Below are 19,400 nucleotides of genomic sequence, written 5' to 3' on the forward strand. Positions count from 1 at the left end.
ATTAAATTTTCACATTTTATTTTATTAGGTGGGCGCGACCGATTTTTTGTACGTTTAGAACAAAGGCAAAAATTGGGCTTTGTAGATTTGTCGTGTGACCGATTTGAATCATTTTTGAATTCTTTTACAAATTTGTCGGCGGTGTCTTCATTTGTACGAGGAAGATTGGTTACCACAAACACTACATAGTTGAGCAGACGCACCAATTTAAATCTTTATAGTAAAGACTCTGATTGGTTGATATGGTTGGCCCCTTGTTCTGTACAGATTTTATATCCTCTTCTATGCTGCCTCCACCTACTATAAGTTTTTGACGTAAATGCTTTAACTGTCCGTGGGTCAAAAAGACTTGCAATACCTCCGAGATTTGTAAAGTCAATTTTCTTTTGGGTGAGATAATAATAGCGCCAATTTCTTTAGGGGTCCACGGCGATTTATTAGGCCTGCGACTTAACATTTCCAATAAAGGTACTAAAAAGGCTAATGTTTTTCCTGAGCCAGTTACAGCCTCCGCAAAAACATCTTTGCTTGACAAAAGTAACGGTATAGCAGCAGCCTTTGAAATATAGAAGTATAAAAATTTCCTTGAATATCGCAATGAATTTAATGGATGTATTAAGGTTACCTGAACAGGTGTCATTAATTCAAAACCTATACTTTCAACAACGTCTAATGCGAGCATAGATAATGGTGGCTTTTCCAATGACGTCCACTTATTACGTGACATTTTGTATGCAAACTTAATATCCAAAGAAAAACTTAATATTTACAATTTTTTATTTTGTAAAGAAATTATCCACGTGTTTGCAAAATCTCTTTTTACACTTTCTCTTAATATTTTTTATGTTATTTTAATTATTAGGGCGCAGGATAATAGCACGCTGAAAATTTCCTCGATATTAGGTATTTGAAAGCTGTGCGTGCGGACGGGTTTCATTTTTGTGTACACCACGTAAGTAAACATGTATAAAATAGCTTGCATTGTCGGGGATATTTTCCATTGTAGAGGATTTGCATTTATTGAAAGCAACTCTGTGAAAAAAAAGGAAAAACATGTGAAATCAAAGGGAGATATGGAAATTCGATTAAAAAACATATGAAATTGTTTATAATACGAATAGTTTACAATATGAATTGTTTAGAATATGAATTGCATTCATATTTCATTCACACTTGATACAACACGTCATCTCTGCAAACGGCAGCTGGATAATTTTTGTGTTTTCCGGTGTTAGTGAAAAACAGGGAAAAAGAAAGAGAATTCAAATATTTGAAAAAAGGAAAAGAGGTTTAACAAAGTAATAAAATAACCAAAGAAGACAATTTTAAAGGAAGAAAAGGTGGGAAGGAAGAGGAATCTCTCGTGAGAGAAAAATTAAGAAGCAATACATATATTCAATTTTTTGTTTTTCGTTGTGATTTTTTTTTTTTTTTTGTGTTCCCCGTGATAACAACCAAAACAACATCAGCCCGTCTCCCTATGGAGACTGGGTCTGATCTTATAACTACTGATAGAGACTGTTTTGAAGATTTTTATATGAACGCCACTGGGCACACCAAGAGATCGAGAATGCGTGACAATAATATTCTTTTGTCTGTTAACGGAGAAGCTAACGCAAACGTTTTAATTGCGCCTAGTATACAGGCTATCGACAAGCCCTCTGATTTGGGTGCCACAGCCTCCCCAAATCTCGAAATCTCCAATCTCTATTTTTATGATTACTTGAAAGATTTCAATATGTACGGCTTAAAAGAATTAAATGTTGTCAGCAGGGGCAGAGCCAAACTGCTTTTCAGCTCTGCTGCCAATGCCAACAATTTTGTTACGAATAATGAATTTACTAAAAAAAATTTAAAGGTGTACATACCGAGGTCTTTCACTGAGAGATTTGAAGTCATTCGAAACATTCCATGCACATATAGTGTCGATGATATAATTAAAAAGTCCATATCCGATATTCCGATTAAGTCCGCTGTCCATTTTCAAAGAAGAAATCCCAACAACAAAGATGAGTGGATTCCCACAACCAGCATCAAAATTGGCTTCAAAGGGCTTCCGTAAGTCAATAATATTTAATTATTGTTATCTGTCGGTTGAGTGCTTTGTACCCACTTTAAAACAGTGCTTTAAGTGCGGTAGATACGGTCTCGTGTCAAAATTCTGCAAAGCCAAAGAGAGCAGGTGCCTTAACTGTGAGAAGTCTCCCAAGTGAGTGAACTGCGAGACGATGAAGTGCTTGTCCTGTGGTTCAGGTGAGCACAACACTCTCAATAAGTGTTGCCCTAACAGGGAACTTGAATCAAATATCAACAGGATCATGGCAATTAAAAATCTTTCGTATAAAGAGGTAAAAGAGATTTTTTCTGGAAATTATTTCGAATGTCTCGATGACATCACTTATGACGACAATTTCCCTCCACTGGGGAACATGTCTGCAATTTCGACCAAGGATGATAATCAAAACGTCAACAAAATGTTAACCAAAAATAAATATAATGCTCTCGTCAAAAGGAAATCTGTTCCTTCCAAATCTCCTCTCAGTTCACCCACCAAGCCTTCCCCAATACACCCCGCAAGTCGTCTGGAACAAGTCTTCGGCGACCGATAATTTCAAATAACTATCCGCGGTCCTCAGAACTTGAAAGATTAATTCTCGCGATTCAAGAAAGTATTCGTCCGATGATCCCTCATAATCTTATTAAAGAATTTGAAAAGACAATGTCTGTCTGTGCCATTTCTTGCCCCGTTCAAGCACCCAGTACTACGAGGAAATCCGCTGGGGTTCTTTCTCAAGTTTTAACATGATATCCTTTTTACAATATAATATTCAAAGTGTCCGACGTAACTTATCTTTTCTGGATTTTTACTTAAACTCAAACAAGATTGATTTCTGCATCTTAAGTGAAGTTTTTCTGAAAGATGAAAATTGTTTCGAAGTTAAAGTTTCGAATTATGTCTCAGCCACCAAATGCCGAAATGATGGCTATGGTGGGGTTAGTATATTAGTTAAGAAAGGTGTCAATTTCAGACGTATTCCCTATAAATCTGCTGTTGACATTATCATCATCAAAACCATGAACCTGAAACCGAATCTTTTCATAGCATCATGCTACTTTCCACCCAGTCTCGATGTGCAAACCTTTCGTGATGAGATTCAAAGATTATGCGATTTTCTTGATGGTGAGCAAACTGTGATTCTTGCTGGAGATTTCAATGCACGACATCGCCTGTATGGCTATCAAGTCTCGACCAACAAAGGCAAGATCCTTGTAAATGTCATCAATTCCAGCAGTTTCAGTGTCTTAAATAATGGCAATACTACCTTACACTTTAACCGGAGCGGTCGCACGGCAAGCAGTGTCTTGGATCTAACTTTCTGGAATTCAACTATTTTATCTTTCAACTGGAACACGTCCAACGTTTCCATTGGCAAAAGTCAGCACTCTCCCATTTTATTCCACAGTTGTAACAATTCCGTTAAGAAAATAGAAAACTTCATTTCACGCAACTTCCTTATGGACTGTCTGTCTAAAGTTGATCTTTCTTCTGATTTGTCATCAATTCAAAGTGCCTTTGAGTCTGTGATCAGGTCTGCTAGAACCAACTTTCCTGACATTGAGTCCTTCTCACCTAAACCTTGGTGGAACTCTTCCCTGTCAACACTTTTCCGCAAATACATAGAGCTATCGCCATTAAAGATTTATGTGGTAAGGGCAACCCACGTTCTTTCTGGAATTATATCAATGGTCATCGACATTCTAGTCGAAAATTAAGCGGTTGTGTTGTATGGAATGACCAAAATAATAAAAAATACTTAGATATGCTCAAGAGCTACATTCCAATTGTCAATCCGATTACAATGCCTTCAATTCCTTTAAGTAGTCTCAGTAACACAACCTTTTCATTGCATGAGCTAATGTATGTTTTACATTCCAGGAAGAGAGCTACTGCTGCAGGTTATGATGGAGTTAAGTATGACATGCTCAGAGCACTGTCTGGAGGAAGCTTTAGCATTTGCATGCAATTAACGACTACTGGTCCACCAACTTTATACCCTCAGATTTGCGATGCATCAAAATAGTTCCCATTCCCAATCCAGATAAAGACTTAAATGATTTAAGTAGTTTCAGACCAATTTCACTGATGTCTGTATTCATAAAGGCTATCAACCTCATGGTTAAGGAGAGACTAACTGCTTTCCTGAAAACTGAGAACATTATTCCAGCTCATTCTTACGCCTACCAAAAACGCAAATCTACGAATATGTGCGTTAATGAACTGTGTTTTCTCATAGCCAGCTTTAAAAAAGCAGGGAAAATGGTTGTCGTGCTCTCCCTGGACATCAGCAAAGCCTATGACCGTGTCAACTTGATTAAGCTTGATATAATTCTCTTAAACTTTTCGATTCCTCTTCAAATGCGGCTGTGGATACTTAATTTTTTATCCAAGCGTGTATTGGTGATGGGTACCGAAAAAGTTGAAATATGCGGTGGTATCCCACAAGGCAGTTGTTTAAGCCCCATACTCTTCAATTTATACGCAGCTTCTTTGCATGATCTTCAAGATGACAAAACTTATATTTTTCAATATGCAGATGATTTTCTAATTGCATCTGCGGACTCATCTTTTTCAGCAGCTGTCAATAACCTCTCGATGAAAGCGAACTTGCTTTTCGATGCATGCGCTGATCTTAATTTATATTTTAACCCCAGCAAGACAGACACTATTTATTTTGCCAAAGGTTCTAAACATGAAATCAGACTTCTTATCAAGGGTACCCAAGTTAATCAAGTAAAATCTCTTCGATTTCTTGGTACAATTTTAAATGACAGCTTAACCATTCGTGGGCATTATGAAAAGACGTTCAAAGACTGTCAGTCTGGATGCAACATCATCAAACTCATGAAAAAAATCAGGCAGGCTTGCCTCCCAAAAATGCTTTGACCGTTTACAAAACTCTAGTCAGGTCCAGAATTGAATTTAGACATTCCACATGTTGCAATTTCCCAAAATATATAGAGAAACGTATACAAGCATTTGAAAACCGAATGTTGAAGCGTTGTAATGAACTGACCCCCTCAAGTCCTCAACATATTCTCAATGATTGCCAAGATGATTGCACAAAGTCAAGATGTTAAATCCTTCCTTTTTTCAGGAAATTATATCTCTCAGTGATACTGACACTTGCACCTATACTTTTTGCTATCAAAAACTTCGTCATATTTTTGATAAGTTAGATTCAATTCCTCCCTTGAATTTCATTACCAGCAAATGCAGAGTCTTCATGAACATTCTCGGGTCGATCTCTACCTCAAAACAAAATGTCAACTTCTCTTATATGAGGATGTTATGCCAAGAAAAGCTCCTTTTTTATTACAGCAACGGCTACGATATATATGCCACCGACGGTTCCGTCGGACAATGGATCTGGCTTCTCGGTCGTGAAACATCTATCTAAAACAATACATCGAGTCAAAGTGGCGGAGAAACTTTTCTCAACTTTTATTGAGTTGCTCGCCATTCGACATGCTATTAAGGTTGCTATCTCCGATGGTATCAGAAGGTTTGTTATTTTTTCTGACAGCAGGTCAGCTCTACTTTTAATAAATAAAAGAGATGCAGAAAATCAATATGTGTTTGATATTCCCAAGATGTTGCATGAATCTCAAGTGGATGACTGTCACCTCATTTGGGTACCTGTTCGACTTTCAAGAACACAACAAGCACAATTACACACAACAAGCACAATTACACTTAACATGCTGGCTCCAGTTATTACGGCCGCTCTTTTTTTTTGTTACGTTTTGTACGTAATTGCGATCAAAAATTACGACAGTTTATTATCTGGACACATAAGCCACAAATCTATTGGCTTAGTCCAGCTCCATTCAACATACCAAAAAAAAAAAAAAGGAATATGAATTGTAAATAATTTCATAACTCATATTATGAAATTTGCAATTCATATCACAATATGAATTGTTTACAATATGAATTTTAAACAATTTCATGTTTTTTTTTCAAATTCTCTACACTAACGTTTTATCAATTAAACAAAGTACACGTATATATTCGAAATGAGCGACTGAAATTTCAGTACGCACTGGTACTTTCGTCTATTAAATAAAACCTGAGTTATACTTTAAATAATAATCATGACCCGAATATGTCTAATTAATGATTCTTAGAGGTCCCACCTGATAGCGAATAAATGCAATGAAAAACAAACAGCATAGATTTTATTTTTCGGTTCTCTTTCAAAGTTCTCTCAAGGATATTTATTGCTCCTTACGCGTAATGACAGCTTGTCTTGTTTTATTGCAATTGCGGAACACTATGTATAAAATTTGTTAAGCTTTAATTTTCACGAAATTTACACAAAATTTACACAAAAAGGACCTATATAAAAAAAGCAAATATAAAACGATTTTTTATATACTAATGTCAGGCAGATTATTTTACTTGCGCACAGTATCGCATTTGCTTCGAATACAACTAAGCATTAAGACAATAATCCACAATTAAACAAATTAAAATAAATAAAAACAAAATAGATTACTTAGATAGTGCTATTGCTTTCATTATAACCAAAAAAAAAAAAAAATGCGAAAAATTTCTTATATAAAAAGTAAAAATAAACAAAACAATAAACTTTTAAAGTGTTTTTTAAATCTCTTACTTTATCAGTATATTATAAAATTGCTTCTCCCAGACGTTTCCAAACTATTTCACATATAAATGATGATTCCCTTTTTATTTATTATCATCATATATCAAGCGATTCTTCTTCTTCTAAAGTTAATGGATTTATAGCAGAACACTTGAACGTAGATATCAAGAGCCAGCCTTACTAGTATAGGCCAGTGTTCGCCTTGAGTCTTGACTTCTATTTGATGTTTATTTTCTCTGTCACAGGTGCAGTGCAAATTTTCAAGAGGATTAAAGAAATGCATGTTTGCGCTTCTGTTAGCAGTTAATTCAAGACAATTCTCACGCATTACCTGTGATAAAATATATATATACTATATTGAAATCGTTATTGTACTAAATCGAAATAAATAAAAATATTAAAAGTATTTAATTTTTTTTGTCTTCTTATGACATTTAAGTCAACTGTAGTTTACTGTCATTCAGCAGCATTAAATCCAAGCGTTTTGCTTATTGCCAGTATGTGAACTTTTTTTCTATATACAATCTTTTGGTTTTGTACTAAAGAAACTTATTGATATTTATCTTTAAAAAGCTTAAGAACAACGAGTAATGAGCGAATATTGAATACCCTACAATCCTATCGCAGAAATATGTGAAGGTTTATTTATTATAATTCTCTTTGTCTGCTTAAGGCAAACAGCAACAATAGATCAACATATATTAACATTGCCCGAATATATGATATACATTTAATTAAGGCTTATAATCCGCTGTCACAAATTAATGGCGTGACGTAGTTAGACAGAGATCGCTAGATAGATAGATAGATAGATAGATAGATAGATAGATAGATAGAGAGAGAGAGAGAGAGGGATGGAAGAACGAAAAAAGAAGGACATCCCTTTAGTGCTTGCTCATATAAAAAAAAGAAAAAATTATCTGAAAGAGAGCTTTGTGTCTCTTAGAAAAATTCAAGTCTCACTGGGCTCTCTCGCAAAATGGCGAGGTTTGATGAAACTTGTTCTAAGCTGCCAGAAAGAAGTTCGACTGTTTGATAACCCAATAAGCCACAAGCATAATAAGAACTTACCTTTACGATGTTTTGATTGCGTTTACAAACAAACGTAAATGTTTGGTTATTGTCTTTTCTTTGCAGCACAATTATAGCCATTGTATTAATATTATTAAATTAACCACAACATAGTAGGAAACCCTAAGGCTAAGATCTTAAAGGTTAACCATCTAAGGCTATCGACTTTATTGGAAACTCTACCGCTCTTGAGATTTGAATCCATGACCATCGAGTTGTCATATATATACGACGACGATATAAATTATACGACCAAAAAAATTTATTATACGACCAAAAAGTTTATTATACGACCAAAAAATTTATTATACGACCAGAAAAATTTATTATACGACCAAAAAATTTATTATACGACTAGAAAAATTTATTATACGACCAAAAAGTTTATTATACGACCAAAAAGTTTATTAACGACCAAAAAATTTATTATACGACCAAAAAAATATTATTACATTTTAGTCGAGATTCGTCGCCTTCAGCTACTCAGGCAGATTCAGAGAATGTAGTAATACTACTATGTAGAAAGAAACATTATCGCAGTCGAGATCCGTTGCCTACTCGGACACTCAGGCGGATCTAACTAATATATTTCATAAACAAAACACTCTTTTAATCGCTTTCCCAAATAAATTTTTGACAAATGTTGAAAAGAAAATTATATCTTGGGAGGGATGAAACATACTTTTGTGTTACTATCATATTTAAGATAATAATTCGATGGGAATGCATTGAAATGCATTGATAATAAATAAACTGCACGAACTTTCCAAATTTTATAGATGTGAAAACATACAAAGCCATAAGTATAGCATACCTTGGGACCGTTGCGTTTTCCCAACACCTGATTGTGCACACATTTCGCAAACATCTGTTGGGTGTTATGAAAAGGGAAGAGACAAAGAGAAGGGCACAAATTCAATTTACTTATGTAAATAGAAAAAGTTGCGTTTAAAATAAATAAAACCAATGTTCGTGGTTGTTGTTGTTAGTGTTTTTGTTTGCTTACTTATTTATTTTATTTTTTCTGTTTTATATTTCTTTCTTTTCTCTTTACATTACGTTTTATTTAATTTTTTTTTTTTTTTTTAACTATTATTATGTATGCTCTTAGCTGTTTTATTCATTCTTTTTTCGTCTAATTTTTATATTCATACTGTTGCGCTGTTGCGGTTTCTATTTTTCTTAAGTGTTTGTTTTATTCGATTTTATTATTATTAGATTTTACATTATTAGGTCGTTAATAAGGATATTTTCTTTTGTTAGTCAATTTGATTATAGTTGATTTTTTGTTTTTCTTTTTGCTGTTATTATTGCAAAAATAAAGTTTATAATATTACTTTGGTTAGTTTGTTAAACAAAAAAGGAAAAGAAAACGCTAAAAGGAAAGTTTTTTTATAAAGTAAATAATTTTGAAATGTGTGTGGAAGAGATTTTAGAAATGTAATGAAATCGAACCATAAAATAGAAAAGTTGTGTATATTATGCGAGTTTCATGTTAAACATGTACTCTATGTACTATGTGGCCGATTTCAACATAGTTATCAACATAAGTTCTTTCAACACTTTTCTTCATCTTCTTTATGATTTCTTTTATTTGCCTTTAATTGCTGCTCTTAAATATAAAGAGAAAATTGCTGTCGGTGGATCACCGTGTTATTGTTTTACTTGTCGGCTGTTGGGTTTGAAAATTTTTCCATTTACTTATTTATATTTTTTTAATAAATTTGTTTTTCTTTTTATATCCCTTTGCAATTTATTCTAAAAGTTTATTACGGTAAACAATGGCTGATTATTGTTGTTCTTGTTATAGTTATTTTAGATGTGTTCTTGTTATCCAATTTTCAGTTTTTGGTATTAGTTTTCAAAGCTAAAATTTTTTTTTCTCTTTTTTGTTTTTGAGTTTTTACTTGGTTTTCAATATTTTAATAGATATTTACTTTTTGCTTTTTTACTTTTCGAGTAGTAGCTGTTGTTGTTTAAATTTGCAAATTTTTCGGTGTCGTTTTTTTTCAGGTTTTCTTTTAGATTTTTTTAAATATTTGCATAAAATTTTGCGCTTTGTTGTTCTTTTTGCTAACTTAATACTAACTTGTTTAAAAAATATTAGAAATTTTTAAAGATTTTATTTAAATTTAGTTTTTTACTTTTTCCTTTTTGTCGCTAACATAAATCGTTTTATCTCTGAGTAGATCTATTTTATGTATGCTGGTAAATCATTCTAGTTTTTTGTGGAATAGACCCTAAAGAACCTAAAGCAGCCAATATTTAGCAAGCCTTCATCTCAATAAGAGATTTAAATTTTTGTTTTTTCCTTCAAATCCTAAGTGAAGACAATTGGAAAGTTTTCGTTTTTCCTTTCATCTAAGGAAAGGGAAAGGGAGATCGACTTATAAACTAGACTTTTGTTATATTTTTTTTCTCTTTCTCTTATGATTGTTAGTAAAACTTACAAACTAAGCAACTTTCGAGATGTCTGCACTTAGGTAATGTGAAGGTAATAGATGGAGGCTAAGAGAAAAAAAGCTAATCTTTAGTCTTTAGCACACGGAAATAACGATTAAAGGCATACATTGAGCCCCTTATCTATTCAATAGGAAAGAAAACGATTTATGCTCAATTTTGGTTTTCCTGCCAGCGTTAGATGTTTCTTATTTTTTCTTTGCTTTATCTTACATTCAGGTATAATTGTATCAAGTGTTTTCCGTGTTAGACATTCGAAACATTATGTATACCATGAATTTGTGTGTTTTGTAATTGGAAAAACTTCAACAAGGGAGATAGAGGATTTGTGTATATAGGTTGTGTTTTTAAGCGTTTCATGTTTTCAGTATATATTTAATTGGCTTAGCTTTTTTTGTCGAACAAAAGCTAGCCATATAATGTTGCGGCAAATTATTGCTTTTCTTCTTTTAAGCTTTCCACAGCAAATAAAATACAGTATTAATGAAAATTGCCAGCTATTGCACTATCCATTATATTTCAAATCACTATCTCAAGCTACAGAAATTTTTAATTTTCATACACACCAACGAGAATTCTCTTAAAGAATTATTAATTGATTTTTTTTATACGCAAATGTCCTTCTGTCCGTTTACTTAAACCTTTAACACGGGTTAACCAAAGGGATTAAATCGATAAAATGAATGCGAAAATAACAAATTAATTCCAAAGAAAAGTATATTAAATGATTTAATATTAAACTACTCATATGTGCTGTGTACAGGACAAGTATTGAAGTATCATTAAAATGCTACTAAATCACTTAAAAGTAAGGGAAAACGGTATTAAACTGTTTGCGCGGAACGTTTTACAGAGAAGAATATTTCATGTACAATATTGCAATGAATGGTTGGAAAAATTTAAGTTATGAAGTGCAAGTTTAGGAAATCTATTACTAAATTATTTAATACAAACGCGAGAAATTTTAAATTTAACAAGGAGTGCAGAGGCAGAGAAAAACAACAGTTTATGACATATATATAGTTATATATATAGTTATATATATAGTTATATATATAGTTAAAAGCAATAAAAATAATTATATTAACTATTAACTGGACATATTAATTGATAAGGAACTTGGTTTTTTAACAGGCATAGCATTATAATTAAATAAATGCAAACGTTTGCTATTGAATGTACTTTGAATCTCAATGTAAACATATATTTATAAAAAAAAAATTTTTATTATTTTCTTTTTCATACATTTTTAAGGGCATATTGAGTGAGAAGTTTAAGATTTTAATTAAAGCATTTTTTGTAATATTTGTATTTTAAAGGAGCCGCAGAGGCAACCGTAGGAAAAATATTGTATTTATGTACGGTAAGAGTAAATAAATGGCGGGCATTATAGATATTCGAATAAAGCCGAATATAAATCTTATTTGTGATTGATTTTTTCCATGAAAATCTCCTTCGCTTAACGCCACCATTTAAGGAACAGCTTAAGCTATGCAATAACTTTTAATCTAACAATTTCCATACATTTACTGTATTCGTGTTTTTGTAAATTACAATTGATTTTAATTTATTATTTTATTATTTTTCTATTCATTTTTTTTACAAATTTTTTTTAATAACATTTTTGAGTTTTTTGCTTTTATTAGTTGTTTTGAATTTTACTCTTTGCATGTTCTTATTATTGTTCTGTCCGGTTGTTTTTCCTCTTGTTTTTTTCTTTGCAAATTTTGAAATATATATATATATATATATATATGTGTATATATTTGTTGCTTGTATTTGCTTTTCTTTAAATTATTTTGCAAATAGATATTTTATCACTTTTTTTTTAAATCAAGGTACTTTAGTATAATTCAGTTTAGTTTTTAGCATTACTTAATTTTTCAGTTCGGTTCCTATTTGGATTTGTTTGAATTTTGCTGAAAAATGCATTTTAGTAGTATTTAAAAGAAGTGAATTTACATGAGAAATTTTTTACTTAAAACATTTTCATAGAATCATATTCTACTTAAGATTCACAATAACAGTTAGTCATGGGAAATTTTCATAAAACCAATAAAATAAAGGACGTTTTCACGTTCATTTATTCTTAAATATACGAAAACATCACTGTCTTTTTTGTTTTTATTTATTTATTTTTTTTTTATTTGTGAATAATTAAGATGACGGTTTACATTAAGGATGAACCATTAAAAATTAACTAAATTCTGTCATCGATCTTGTATTTGAAAGTTGTTCGCCAAAACTAATAAAAATCTTCCTTAAATAAGTTTGGACAGCAGATGTGGTTAAACCAAAAAACTATCGTTGTGCAAGCCAGAGTAGCCTCATTACGGCTTTATTAACTTATTGGAAACTTAATTGAATGCCTTTTAAAAGGTACGCCACAGTTTTTCAGCCAAAAACTATAGAAATTTTATAGCAAAGTAAATTGATTTGTATTTAAATTCGTATCCTTTGAATTGCATCTTAAGATCGTTTCATTAAATTTCGTGATGTGATCTGAACCTTTTCGAATAGAAATTCTCAATTAGTTTGATCGCTTATTTGCTAAATCCTAATAGGGTTGATGGAGCTTTGATAGACAGACATTCTTCAAGTATCTTAAAATGTTGCCTTTGTTGTGTATCATACAAAGACTTTTTTTCTTTGAAGTGTCGATCAAATTCCTAATTAAATATTGCTCCCTAAATGTGAGTTTGGATATATAAGCTTTGTATATTTTATTTGGTTGGACTGAGGTTGTTTAAATTGAATTGCTGGACAATTTCAACGAATTTATGTGACGGCTTGACTTTACTTCTGCGTAGAACAGTGCTGCGTATTTAATTGGAACATATTTGTGTTTCTTTTATCGCAACTACGGAATCTATGAATTTCCCACGACATACTTAGTATTGAATTATTGAAATAATAAAAAAATTTTGACAAGAGAAGCAATTTAAATCAAGGATAAAAATTTGCTGAAAGTATTAAATTAAAATATTAACACATACTTGTGTGTGCAGAGCTATTTGATTGTAACGCACTCCAATTGCATTTTCTAAACATTATGTAAATTATAGTAAATAGTACTTTAGAGAGGTAAGGTGATGATAATTTGTGATACAGTTTTTATGTGATTACATGTGAGACGAAAGTTGATGTGCAAAAAAAAGAAGAAAATATCAAATGTCTATGTCATCGAAAGCACGTTAAATCAAACGCTCACTATACCATATTCAGAAGTCGATATTGTTTGTGGAATTTTCGCTTTCGTTATCAGCTTCGACCGTTGACGGCGGCAGGGCCAAAGACATTTGTGGCACCGCTGTGCCGGTCAAAGCCATGGAAGGTTCCGTATTACGCCGTTTAATTTTGCTTTTGTTCTTTTTAAGCATAGTAGCCTTTAAATATTGTTCATTTGTTTGTTTATTTATATAAATAATAATTATTAATATATTATTTATTTATTATTATTTCAATCCGTCCGGTATATATTATTTGGATTTTTTCGGGAAATATACATATATGTTTTGTAATGTTGTGAGATTTATTGTTTTGTTCAATGGATAGCAGTGTGATATTTTGATGTTGTTGTTATTGATGAAGTTTTTGGGTCCATGTTGATTATTTTACAAAACGAGTTTGTTTGATTGCGAACACAGAGAAAAATGAAAGAATCGAAATTAAGAATAATTTATTAATTTTTTCCTTGTTTCTTTTCTATAAGTATACGTATATTAAACAGATAACTTATTTTTTTATGATTTATTTATAAAAGAATTTAAAGTGCAAAATATTATTGTAACGAAAAGTTTTTTTTTTTTAAGAAAAAATAATTACAATATTTTATTCAATAATTTTAAAATAAATTTAAAAAAAGAAGAATTTCTAAGTTCTTTATATTTAACAAATTTTTAAGGCAAACTAATTCAAATAAATGTGATTTGCATTTCCACATAATAATTGGAACTGGAGAGAAAAATTATATTCGATTTAAATCGAATTTTTTCACAGTTTAAAACAATTAATATAATATTAAAATAAAAATAAATCAACAACGAGAATGGCATACACAGGACAGTTAGTCGTTTGAGAGTATATACATATGCAAACAACATCTCCTTAAGTATTTATTTTAAAATTTAAATCAAGATTTGCTACGGCATGAGCAAAAAAAAGAAACACTAACGCAGCTATTTCCTGGTAAACTATTTCTTAAGAGAAGAGCAAAGAACACTTCGCAGAATATATTGCCGGAGCAGTAAAGTGCGACGTGCTTTTCAGCAAAGACGAAAGCATTAAGGACATAATGGTAGACATTGTTGGCAGATAGATGAAAGCGAATAACTATGGCTTTGGTTGTGAATAGCTGTTTTTATTTCATAGCGCAATTCCTTCCTCTCTCCCACTCGCTCTTTCTCTCTAACTCTGTCTCTCTCTACTCGAGAGGCTTCAACAACAAACAAACGGACGAACATATTTGAATCTATTTATAATTTTACATTGATCAATATTGTTTTAGATAACTTCTGATATTTTTGGTGGCGAAAAATTTAGTATTTCGCTCCTTTTTGAAATTTTCTTTATTATTATTATTAATTTAGCTATATTTGTCAAGTTTCCAACATTATTTAGGATCGCTCCATCCTCACTCCTCTAAAATTCTACGACAATAAATACATTGAAAGTCCTACTGTAGTTTTCTAAGCGCGTGTCATCTGATCAAAATTCATTTTGATTGGTGTTTATATCAAGCTTTTAAAACTTTATAAAACTATATAAAATTTTTGGAAAGCATGTTTTTCTTTGTTTCTTGGCCTAAACTTTACTTTGAGGGGTTTGAGAACCAGTTTTATTTACAAAGCAAATATTTCCTTTGGCTGGGCTATTCAATTGGTTGGACAGGGAGCAGTATTCAAATACTTCTACATAATTTGAAGTCATGCAAACATTTCCTTAAATCTCAGATTAAGAAATTTTTTCCTTTTTTTTTTTTTAATTATTCTGCATATCCGTTTTTTCGTCTGTCTGTATCTGTGGTAAACGTTCTCGTATACGTAAAAATGAAGAAATCCCCTACAAGCTTACAAAATAATTTGAAAATGATTCAAACCGATCAAACGAACCATCTGCAACCCCCGCCAACCTATGCAATACAAAGCTGTAAACACCTTGTTTTTCTCTGCTTTTAGCTTGTTACTCATAGAGTACAACACGTGCGTCATATAAATTTCCACTTCTATTCTGATAATAGAAAAAAGCCGCGCCCGCCCAATATTATACAGAATTAAAATTTAATTATTTTCCTTTCTTTTCTTTTCTTGTGAAAGAATAAGGTATAAAAGGTTCGGTCATGAGCGAATGTAATTTTCCTTCTTGTTTACTATTCATTATACCTTTGTGATACGACTATTTGCAAACGTATGCAACAGACAGGAGGACTTGAAACAAATCGATCTTTTATCACATCAATCGCATCTTGAATCGATTGAAACCTATTTGTCTAAAGTCGACGTTCTTTTTTTTCTCAACAAGAAAAAACTTTTCAGTTTTTACAGCCAGTTCGCATTTAACATAGTATCATGAAAAAATCACTACCCCAATTGTTTGGGGAAATTTGAAAATCGGTTTTAGTAGCCTATGTCGAATTTTTGAAATTCAAGCTGTTTCTCATACTTCCTATGGCATCTGTAAGAAGATACTCTTTTTTATGTAAATGGAAAACTATGGAACTTGTAAGGATTCAATCTCCGGTAGTGAATATGAAAGCGATCCTTAAAGTTTTCGAAAATTGTGAAATAAAAATTCAGATTCAATTGACAATATTCCTAATACGATTTTGATCTTCCTGAAATCTTGGAAAATATTCATTCCATAAATGCTGTGTTTTACATATTATAGATAGAGCGTTTAGTGGATTAACTCGATTAAGCGTTTAAGTTCTATGGGCGGTTTATGACCATCGACATCGAAATTTATATACGCCTAAAACGGATTCGTTGCGAACTATAAATATTGAAACTCTCAAAGTCTAAACTTTGGCTTTCACCGATTGACCTTTTTTTTGTTTCTTTTAGATTTTCTCTCTTCGCAAAGGTTCCAAATATTTGTGTATGGGTGCAATGAATGGGAGTATAGTGTCGCTATTTATTTCCTTAATGGATGGACTGTTATGCTGTATGCAGTTTGAAAAGTAATAATATATAAAAAATATAAAAAACTGAAATGAATTTTAACTTAAAAATATTTATAAAAATTTTATACAAAGTTCTGTCTTAAGAAATATCTAAAAGGAAAAAAAAACTTTTTTAATAAAAATGAAAAGAACTATATAAAAAAATACAACTGTCCCCGATTGTCGGCACATGTACGTATGTGTTCATGAATATTAAAATCAACATTTTAGTTATTTGCTTTATACATTTTCCTTTAGATATTATTTGTTGTGCTAAATATTTAGTTTTGTTATTAGATTGCCGTGTGAATTCACTTGTGTGTCTATTTAATTTTTCGTTTCTTTTTCTTTTATTTCGCACTTTTACAGAAAACATGAAAACAGAAGACTTGGACCGGACGGACGTGGTCTCTATGTGCTGGTTGCCGTAGAATCTTTATCCCGCTCACTATTCTCCAAATGCATTGCAGCCGCCGTTTGTAATGCAGTTGAGGATGATGTCGCGCTCGCCATATTACTTGTTAGACCCAAAATGCCTGGCGTTATATGCGGCTCAGTTAAACGTCTCTTGCATTTAGTTTTTTTGAGCATTGTAGCCTGCATAGTTAAGTAGGGAGATTGATTCATCATTTTTTTTTTGTTATTGTTGCTTTTTTTTTTAAATTTCATTTTTAATTTTAATAAAACGCTTGTGAGGTTTAAAACTAAATAACGGTTCTTCGCTAAGGAAAACTTGCTAGAGCTTGCATATAAATTCGTTTGTTAGGGTATTTTAAACACACAAATTGCATACATATACATCACATTGCATCGCATTATATCATCTTCATATCATTATACATCAGCAAAATACTCAAAAATGCTCAAAAACATCTGACAAATATTTATTTATTAGTGTTTGCTTTGTGTTTTGCTAATAATATATAATAGAATCTTTGAACTAGACGCATTTTGAAATTGTGAAAGTACATGCTTATCATCTAAACCGTGTCTAAAAAGTACTTAGCTCGATGGACTTTTTTTTAAACATGATAGAATTTTTATCTCAGAGGCCATTGCAGCTTGAACTATACATCAGAAAAGTCGAATTGACTACCAATAAATTGTTAGCCACAGTACCTTTAAGACAAGTTGTAATCAGGAAACCATCTACTGGCCACGTGGATTGATGATACTTTGGGTAAGATGGCAAGATCTCTCCTTTTCTTCGTTAGGGCACAAATTGAATATAAACATAAACTTTTCTATCTCAGGGTGAAATTTGTTGCCGCACGGAATACGCTTTTTCTTTTCCTTGCCATTTCCACGCCAGTTGAGTGCTTTTTCTTCTTATTAGTGATACACTTTACTTCTGATTTATTTGTCTTTTTCTAATAGTAAAAAACCTTTTCGAAGCGTATGCAAGAGAGCATAAAATATCAAGAGAAGGAAAAAACTTCAGGGACGAAGTTCAGGGAAGAAGTACGAGCCTTAAAATGCAGTATTTTTGATCAGCTTAGTATAGGACTTGTTCCTATGGTCTTAACATTTCCATTTGCTTATTTTGAGGTTGTGTCTTGGCCGGGATTTATGTATATGTAAAATATATAAGCTATCATATGTTATGAAATGTATAAGGCAAGACGACCGGTCAGCGTACTTTGAGGAGATTCCTTTTCTTTTGAGGTTATGTCTTGCTAAGATCTAAACTATCTAGAATCTCATTGGAGATGGCATACACTTCAAAACATTTCCGAGGTCTCTTTGTGACAAATGTCTGATGAAGAATAGACGCTACAATTCATAAAAATTTTGCCATTAATTAGGACTTGGCGATTTTGTATCACAGATAATCTACTATTTTCGTTCTACCTTACTTGCTATTTTATTTCTGCTAAGCAAACCTATTGTTTAGAGTACAGAATGAAAATACTTTATACTGTCGTTATTCACGACGGTCAGCAAAAATATTTTTCGATAAAAAAGATTTTACAAAAAAAAATCAAATTTGCAAAAAGAAAATTCAATCAGTTCTTTAAGGTTTCCTGAAGAAGAAAGTGCAAAATGGATGCAGGTAGAGAAAGATAGAAGTAGGGAACAGTGTTTGTGCAAGTCTGATTTAAAAGTGGAAACATAAGGCACGACGGGAAAGACCCTCCTGGTAGATTGTTTCGAACGCGTGGAATGTGATTAAAGATTAAAAGCGTTACGGTAATGTGTCGTACGATGTGCAGACAATTCCAGAACGGGTGAATGGAAACTTTGATGATGTTAAAAGACTTAATTGGTGGGAAAATCTCTTTCATCTCTGTAGAGCACTTGCCGTGAACGTACTTATAGACAAGCAATAAAAAGTCCACATTGCGAGTCCACATTACGCCGTTACCGAGAGTTTTGGACATGCCTCCGTCGTCCATTACTATCTGAGCCTTTCACTGTAGGTGGTCGAGCGTCTTCAAGCAAAATTTGGGGGCCTCCATCCAAGGGCGTGTTATACTCTAGTTTTGAACATGTAGAGATGGTGTATTTACACCTAAGCCCTTAACTGTATCTTTCGGCATGTAAGTCCCGTTCATTTTGTATTCTCATGCCCCGATCATTTTGCATTTTTTTAATGCGACTGCATTATTTTGACTTTCTTCAAATTATTAGTAAATCTATAGAGAAATGAATTATTCAAAACCCTGTGATGGGATAATAACAATAAAACGTCAACCAGAGAAATATTTCATATTAATCGTGATTCCACTTTGCTAACGGGGGTTCGAATCGAACTCGTGCTGACACAACTTACAGTCTTGCAAAATGAACAAAGGAAATAATACGGAAGTATGTGTGAACGATGTTGATAATTAGAGATTGTTGATTACACTTCTCGTCTCGATAAGAAAACTTACGTTTGAAGTCGTTCGGAAAGATGTGAAGAAAGTCTTCGTAATGTTCTTTTGCTAACTAGGCATACAATCAAAAGAGAATACGATCGTCATATGCGATAATTATTGTCAGTGTGGATTATGGTCCGAATTTTTCTTAAAAATGTGCTATATCTAATTACACAT

General features: G+C 32.1%; 2 protein-coding genes across 5 annotated transcripts in view; both read right to left on the reverse strand.

Annotated features, from left to right (window-relative positions):
• Positions 1-7: 7 nt before the first annotated feature.
• On the reverse strand, positions 8-950 carry LOC119642568 (probable ATP-dependent RNA helicase DDX55 homolog). Of its 2 annotated transcripts, XM_038041748.1 has the most exons (3): positions 626-950; positions 359-556; positions 8-300 (listed from the first exon to the last, which is right to left on the reverse strand). In XM_038041748.1, exons 1-3 carry the CDS (start codon positions 725-727, stop codon positions 298-300), a joined length of 303 nt encoding a protein of 100 aa, XP_037897676.1. In that variant the 5' UTR covers positions 728-950; the 3' UTR covers positions 8-297. The 2 variants fall into 2 exon arrangements, with proteins under 2 accessions (XP_037897676.1, XP_037897675.1); XM_038041747.1 differs by having other exon boundaries at positions 8-556.
• A 5,809-nt stretch (positions 951-6,759) lies between these two features.
• LOC119642567 (diacylglycerol kinase theta) overlaps positions 6,760-19,400 on the reverse strand; it is a 53,887-nt gene continuing 41,246 nt past the window's right edge. For 2 of the 3 annotated variants that reach the window (XM_038041743.1, XM_038041746.1), the window contains one exon: positions 16,457-16,959. In XM_038041743.1, coding sequence (XP_037897671.1) covers positions 16,774-16,959 — 186 coding nt within the window. In that variant the 3' untranslated portion in view covers positions 16,457-16,773. Of the gene's footprint in view, positions 7,003-16,456; positions 16,960-19,400 lie in introns of those variants that run through there. The other variant, XM_038041744.1, reaches the window with a different exon arrangement.

Source organism: Glossina fuscipes, unplaced genomic scaffold (genome assembly GCF_014805625.2).
Source record: "Glossina fuscipes isolate IAEA_lab_2018 unplaced genomic scaffold, Yale_Gfus_2 226, whole genome shotgun sequence".
In the NCBI taxonomy this organism is placed as follows: Eukaryota; Metazoa; Arthropoda; class Insecta; order Diptera; family Glossinidae; genus Glossina; species Glossina fuscipes.